This window comes from Myotis lucifugus, unplaced genomic scaffold, assembly GCF_000147115.1.
Source record: "Myotis lucifugus unplaced genomic scaffold, Myoluc2.0 scaffold_561, whole genome shotgun sequence".
In the NCBI taxonomy this organism is placed as follows: domain Eukaryota; kingdom Metazoa; phylum Chordata; class Mammalia; order Chiroptera; family Vespertilionidae; genus Myotis; species Myotis lucifugus.
Genome location: NW_005871609.1, coordinates 457491 through 465371, shown reverse-complemented (window position 1 = coordinate 465371; position 7881 = coordinate 457491). Strand labels below are relative to the sequence as shown.

Genomic DNA, 7881 nt, shown 5'->3' with positions numbered 1-7881 from the left:
CTGCCCACAGTTCCTTTTTTTGGTGCACAAATTTGTGCACTGGGCCCCTAGTATTGTAATAACTGTGTAGGGTGCCAGGTGGGCACTGGGAAGATTGGGGGGCACACTTCCTAAAATGTATGACTGTCTGAGCACGATGCTGTAAACTACAACTGAAAGATGAAATTTAAATTAAAGAGAAAAGAAAAAGAAAGACAAGGTTAGATACTGGCCAGTTTCTATCAGAGAAGAGCCAAGGGCACACACGGGGAATGAAGACTGTGTGGGCTTTTCATCCACGTTGCAGCCGAGGCTGAGTGCTGCTGCCCTGCCAACAGCCGGCACACAGTGGGGGGACACAGACAGCGGGCACACAGTGGGGAGAGGGAGGCAGCGGGCACACAGTGGGGACAGGGAGACAGCGGGCACACAGTGGGGAGAGGGAGACAGCGGGCACACAGTGGGGAGAGGGAGACAGCGGGCACACAGTGGGGAAGACGTAAAAGGAAACGTGGACTCTGGACCCTCTGCAGAGAATTACTTAGAAAGAAATCAAAATGACCTCCAAAAACAGTCTGGCATTTTCCTGTCAGGAAGAACTGAGCAAGTCTGCGTGTGTGTGACGCTGTACGGAGGGACTGTGATTTCGCATGGAGCATGCTGTGTGCAGGTACAACGAGGTTGGTAGGAAGGCAAGAGCGGCAGCCTAAGCAAAGGGAAGCTTAGAGCTGCCGGGTAACCTCTGTAGAGAAATGGCTGAGGAAAAGGAGACTTTCTAAGGGGGAAGCTCCCCACCCCGGCACAAACCCACCAGCCGGGAACACAGCGGGCGGCCTCCTCAGGCTGCTGGGCAGCCCCCTGGGAAAAGGCTGCAGAACCTCTGAAAGTGCTTAAAACCCCGGAGAAAAGCTCTCTGACGCATACACTTCCGTGTGCGCGTGCTTGTGCACATGTGCGCTGTATGTGTGCGTGTACATGTGCCCATGCATGTGCACGTGTGTGTGCATGTGTGTGCACGTGCACCCTGTTGCCTGAAACTAGAGCAAAGGCGGTTCTTTCGTGTACCTGCTGAGTCCGAGTTTGGGTCACCATCCCAGTTACAAACACTGAGGACGAGAAAAAGGAAAGGCCATGGGAGCAGGGCCTGGTCGTCTATTCTCACAGAGACACCAGGGGCCGTGGGAAAGACGGGACGCGACAAGAAGGTGGGACATGGGACCCTGGGAAAGACGGGACACGACAAGAAGGTGGGACATGGGACCCTGGGAAAGACGGGACAGACGAGAAGGTGGGACATGGGACCCTGAGAAAGACGGGACGCGACAGGAAGGTGGGACATGGGACCCTGGGAAAGACAGGACAGACGAGAAGGTGGGACATGGGACCCTGAGAAAGACGGGACGCGACGGGAAGGTGGGACATGGGACCCTGGGAAAGACGGGACGCGACGGGAAGGTGGGACATGGGACCCTGGGAAAGACAGGACGGGACAGGAAGGTGGGACATGGGACCCTGGGAAAGACGGGACGCGACGGGAAGGTGGGACATGGGACCCTGGGAAAGACGGGACGCGACGGGAAGGTGGGACATGGGACCCTGAGAAAGACGGGACGTGACAGGAAGGTGGGACATGGGACCCTGGGAAAGACGGGACGCGACGGGAAGGTGGACATGGGACCCTGGGAAAGACGGGACGCGACGGGAAGGTGGACATGGACCCTGGGAAAGACGGGACGCGACGGGAAGGTGGACATGGGACCTGGAAAGACGGACGCGACGGGAAGTGGGACATGGCCCTGGGAAAGACGGACGCGACGGAAGGTGGCACATCGACGGGCAGGGCACCCGAGCTCTCGGCACCTGCAACAGGGAGGCCGCTGGTGGCGGAGGCAAGCCCGCAGGCGTGGGGACCTGCAGGACAGGCGCCTCAGGCAGGCGGGGAGAGAGGCTCCAGGCACAGAAACCACCCAAATCAGGAGGAGCTGGGTGTGTCTGAGGAGCCACAGAAGGCTACCCTGGATGAAGCATGAAGCAACGACAGGGATTCTGGGACTTTCTTTGGTGATTTCATTTCCTGATCTGACACCAGCAGTGAATTTAAAGATGACAATTTGAGCTCTGGCTGGTGTGGCTCAGTGGACAGAGCGTCGGCCTGTGAACCAACGGGTCCCGGGTTCGATTCCGGTCAAGGGCACATACCTTGGTTGCAGGCTCCTCCCCGGCCTGGGCCCTGGTCAGGGCTCGTGCAGGGGGCAACCAATCGATGTGTTTCTCTCACACCGACATTCCTCTCTGTCTCCCTCTCTCTTTCACTCTCCCTAAGAATCAACGGGAAAGGATTGAGGATTAAAAATAAAAAATAAATGAAAAGATGCCGATTGAAGGGCAGGAGGAGGGAGGCTTCTCTGTATCACACAGGAACGAGCCTGGACCTTCCAGGACAGACCGCGGCTTCCGAACCCACGGTCCCCACCGATGGTGCCGCTCCAGCTTAGGGTTTCCATTCCCAGCAAACCGAGGGGAAGCGAAAACACCCAGATGGCTTTCCCATTGCTCACGGGGCCTATAAGAAATCACACCCCCGCCCGCCCGCGCCCCTGGCTTCCACTCACCCAGCAGCACTGGCCTCAGGGTGAGTCTCAGGAGGCAGAGCACGCCGCTCTCCATCTTCAGCCTGAAGAGAAGAGGGAAAAGTCAGGAAACAGTTTCAAGAGACGTTCACTCACGGCACCCCCACAGCGAGACCCCCGGCGCCCCGCCAGGCTCTGGGCGCAGCGTGGAGGGAAGACAGGCAGCGGCTGAGCCAGAGGCGAAAAGCAGCCAACAGCGAACAGAGCAGCAGGGGTGGGGCTGCCGCGAGGCCTGGGAGTCGCTGGGGCTGCCTTAGTTGAGCTGGAAGGGCAGATGGGATGAAAGTTGCTTTTCAAGAGAAAAAAGGCACATGGTTTGAGAATGCCCTGGCGAGGACAACCCTGGACATTCTACAGCCTGAGTTTCACCTGGACAAGACGACGGGACGCTCGGCCTGAAATTAACGTGACCACCTTCAAACCGATGAGGGCCGCCCAGGCCTTAGAGCAGGGAGACTCTGTGGCCGGGTGCGGGATCACTCAGCTCGATGGCACAGAAGCCACAGGAAGGAACGCCTCCCGCTTTCTCTGTGAAGCCTCCTCAGAACGAGAGCTGGGCAGCCCTGACGTGTGCTCAGCTGATGAGCATCATCCCATAGATGTTTCTCTCTCACATCGCTGTTTCTCTCTCTTAAATCCATAAACAGCCCTTGCCAGTATGGCTCAGTGGATAGAACATCGGCAAGGGTCTCGGGTTCAATTCCAGTCAAGGGCACATACCTCGGTGGCAGGCTTTTCCCCAGCCCGGACTCTGGTTGGGGCTCCTGCAGGAGGCAACCAATCGATGTGTTTCTCTTCCATGGATGTTCTCTCTCTCTCTCTTTCCCTCTCTCTTCCACTCTCTCTAAAAACCAATGGAAGACTATCCTCAGGTGAGGATTAAAAAAAAAGATCTAAAACAGTCCTTACCTGTATTCTAATCAACCACAGCTCCACAAGGAGCACCAGGGTCAAACTGTCCGAGAAGGTCCGACCTGGTCCCAACTCCGAGGAGAAGTCAGGTGAAACCCTGAACCCCGATCCTCACCTATCACACCGGCTGCTAATGCAGGGACCAGCGCTGATAAAGTCATCGTGCTTTGAAGAAGATAACGCATAACCACAGAAGATCCTATTCTTTCTAACCTGAAAGGCAATAGTCTATAGCTTTCAGGGGAGAGGATGGGGTTAGAGCATCTACCTTTAGAAGAATAGCAAATAATTCATTTAAATGAACTGGAAACGTGTGAGTTTCCATGTCTGAATCCCAGCCCGCAATGTCGATGATGACGACACTGACTCAGATACACCAGAAGTGACGGTAAGTTTCCCCGAGCACAAGTACCTCTAGGCAAACACAGGCCCCTCAAGGTCACCACAGCCCTATTCCTGCTCCGTGACACCCACCTCACCCCCACACACGGTGAGCATGCCACACCCCTGGGACCTCCTCAGAGTTCTGGATGAATTATTCTCCAGGGAGCTGTGCTCCGCCCCTGCCTGGCAAGCAGCTTCCGGAGGCTCCCCACACACCGCACCATCTGCACGGAGAGGTGGTGCTCGATGTACGTGACTAACACCAACCACATTCCCTCTACACGACTGAGAGCAGGCCCACACAGCTGCCAAAAAGACCATCAGATGGAAATCACCTTAGTTCCCCTGCAACTGCACCCCGCTATTGTCAGAGGAAACCAGCAACCTCCAAAGGACCCCGAATCTGATCACCAAACTCAAGTCGCCCAGAGCCACACCCAAACCATTTCAAACAAACCCTAGGAACTGGGAAAACCATCTGATGAATAACAGAGCCATTTTCAGTTCTAAATACTCAAATGCATCACTCACTGTGTAAATGAACAGAGAAGCAATGATTTAATGAAGGGGAAAAGCACAAAATGAATTTTTAAAAAATGATTGTCCCAAATTTACCTACGTCTCTTCCTTCACAGTAAAGGCTCGGACTTTTTTCATTGTTGTTAATCCTCACTCAAGGATATTTTTTCCATTGATTTTTAAAGAGAGTGGAAGGGGGGAAGGGAGAAAGAGAGAGAGAAACATCAATAGAGAGAGACGCATTGATCGGTTGCCTCCTGCAGGTGCCCCAACTGGGGCAACCACGGTCAGGAATCGAACTGCAACCCAGGTACATGCTCTTGACCGGGGATCGAACCCGTGATCCTTTGGTGCAAGCGCCAACACTCCAACTACTGAGCCACACAGCTAGGGCAAAGGCTCGGGCTCTTTCACCCCCCTAGTTAGTATAGCACCAACTAGACATCAGTAGTCGATATGCAATAAACTAGAGAGCGTTCCACGCCAGGTATTTAACGCTCACAGCAGCCCTATGAGGTTTTACAGATGAGGAAACTAAGGCGAAGACTGGTGAGTGACTTGCCTGCTAACACCCACCAAGTGGCAGAACCAGGATTCAAGCACTGCACCTCCATGTCTGGGAGAGGAACCAGCTCCCGGCTTCAATGCTGCCCCACCCCCTCCCCCTCGTTAACTGGCTCATCGTTCAGACCTCGGGTTAAATGTCACTTCCTCGGGGAACCCTCTCCGGAGAGCCCTTCCTAGGTCAGATGCCTGGGCCCAGGTGTTTTGTTTTTGTTTCTGTTTCTGTTTCTATTCTGTTGTTTTTAATAATTCTTTACTGTTAGAAGTATTACATATGTCCCCTTTTTCCTCCACTGACCCCTTCCAGCCTGCCCCCGCCCCTGCCCCAGGCCCTCACCACCCACTGTCTGTGTCCATGGGTTATGCATATGTGCATACAAGGTCCTTGGTTGATCACCTCCCACCCACCCAGCCTCCCCCGCCTTCCCTCCGAGATTCCGCACTCTGTTCCCTGCTTCCATGTCTCTGGGTCCCCTCTGTTCATCAGTTTATTTTGTTACTTAGATTCCACATGTGAGTGAGGTCATGTGACACTTGTCTTTCCCTGACTGACTGACTTCACTCAGCATGACACTCTCCAGGCCCCTCCATGCTGTCTCAATAGGCCCAGGTTTTAATAGTGCTGTTGATGATTCCTCCAGGGCACCTGTCACCATTCTGATGATCCGGTGCTGTGCATGCTTGTTTGATTAAAGTCTTGCTCTCCAGCCGCACCCATCCAAGACTGCACGCTCCAGGAGGCCAGAGCTGTGCTGTGTGCCGCCCTCCACAGTGCCCGCAGGCGAAGGCCCAGGTGGGGCCGGTGGCCACTGTCCCAGGAACACGCTAGTCAAGTTTCAATGTCTAGTTAGTTGGCAATTACTCAGAAATTCCTGTCACATATACAGGTGTCCCAAGAACGTATACACACTGACTTCTATTCCATTTTGAAAAGGAAATGTATTTTAATAAATGCTGTGAAAAGGAAATGTATTTTAATAAATGCTGCCTTTATAATTATTCATATAATATATATATATAGTCACACACATATGTATATGATAGGAATTTATTTTTTCTCTTTATTTTTTTGTTTTACTTTTTCCCATCACCACTTGTCCCCCCTACACCCCCCTACACCCCCCTACATGCCATAATCACCACACAGTTGCCCGTGTCCATGAGTTCCTTCTGTTTTTCCTTTTTTGCTCAATCCCTCCATTCCCCCTGCCTTTCCCCCAACCTCCCTATCAGCTGCTCTCTGTCTATGAGTCTGTATTTTGCTTGTTAGTTCAGTTTGTTCATTAGATTCCACATATGAGTGAGACCAGATGGTACTTGTCTTCCTCTGACTGGCTTATTTCACTCAGCATAATGCTCTCCAGGTCCCTCCAAGCTGTCGCACTGGGTAAAATTTTCTTCCATTTTTACGGCTGAGTAGTATTCCATTGTGCAAATGTACCACAGCTTTTTATCCACTCATCTTCTAGGGGCACTTGGGCTGCTTCTGAACCTTGGCTATTGTAAATAGCACTGCGATGGACATAGGGGTGCACGTATTCTTTACAATTAGTGTTGCGGGTTTCTTCAGATAAATGCCCAGAAGTGGAATGACTAGGCCATAAGGCAATTCCATTTTCAATTTTTTGAGGAACCTCCACAGTTTTCCACAGTGGCTGCACCAGTCTGCATCCCCACTCACAGTGCACAAGGGTTCCTTTTTCTCCACGTCCTCACCACCATTTGTCATTTGTGATTTACTGACAATGGCCATTCTGACAGGTGTGAGTGGTACCTCATTGTCATTTTAGTTTGCATCTCTCGGATGATTAGTGACGTTGAGCATCTTTTCGTATGTCTATTGGCCTTCTGTGTGTCCTCTTTGGAGAAGTGTCTATTTAGATCCTTTGCCCATTTTTAAATTGAATTGTTTTCTTGGTGTTGTTTTATAAGTTCTTTATAAATTTTGGATATTAAGCCTTATCAGATGTATTATTGGTGAATATGTTCTCCCTTTCGGCGGGCTATCTTTTCATTTTGCTGACGGTTTCCTTTGCTGTGTAAAACGTTTTAGTTTGATGTGGTCCCATTTGTTTATTTCTGCTTTTGTTTCCCTTGCCCGAGGAGATATATCAGAAAAAATATTGTTGTAGGAAATGTCCAAGATTCTACTGCTAGGTTTTCTTCTAGGAGTCTTCTGGGTTCGAGTCCAACATTTCAGCCTTTATTTCATTTTGAGTTTAGTCTTTTAAAATATATATATATTATTGATTTTTTACAGAGAGGAAGAGAGAGGGATAGAGAGTTAGAAACATCGATGAGAGAGAAACATTGATCATGGGGATGTGCCCGCAGCCAAGATACATGCCCTTGACTGGAATCAAACCTGGGACCTTTCAGTCTGCAGGCCGACGCTCTATCCACTGAGCCAAACCGGTTAGGGCTTGAGTTTAGTCTTGTCGTGTGTGTGGTGTAAAAAGGTGGTCTAGTTTCACTTTTTTGCACACATTTGTCCAAATTTCCCCAACACCATTTATTGACTAGACTGTCGTTTCCCATTTATGTTTTTGCCTCCGTTGTAAAATATTTATTGACTGTGAAGATGTGGGCTTATTTCTGGGCTCTGTATTCTGTTCCATTGATCTACGTGTCTGTTTTTATGCCAATGCCAAGCTGTTTTATTTACTTTGGCTTTGCAGTACAGTTTGATATTAGGTAGCGTGATTCCTTCAATTTTGTTCTTCTTTCTCAAGATCGCTGTTGCTATTTTGGGTCTTTTGTGGTTTTGTATAAATTTGTGGAATATTTGTGATATACACCCTGGTGTCTTGACAGGAATTGCATCGAGTCTGTAGACTGCCTTGGGTAGTACGGACATTTTAATGATGTTAATTCTTCTATCCATGAACAGGCA

General features: G+C 50.8%; 1 protein-coding gene across 1 annotated transcript in view; it reads right to left on the bottom strand.

Annotated features, from left to right (window-relative positions):
• The window catches only part of JAML (junction adhesion molecule like), a 37430-nt gene that overhangs the window by 19106 nt on the left and 10443 nt on the right, over nt 1-7881 (bottom strand). Inside the window, exon 2 of the mRNA XM_006104310.3 lies at nt 2592-2653. Coding sequence (XP_006104372.2) covers nt 2592-2653 — 62 coding nt within the window. The remainder of the gene's footprint in view (nt 1-2591; nt 2654-7881) is intronic.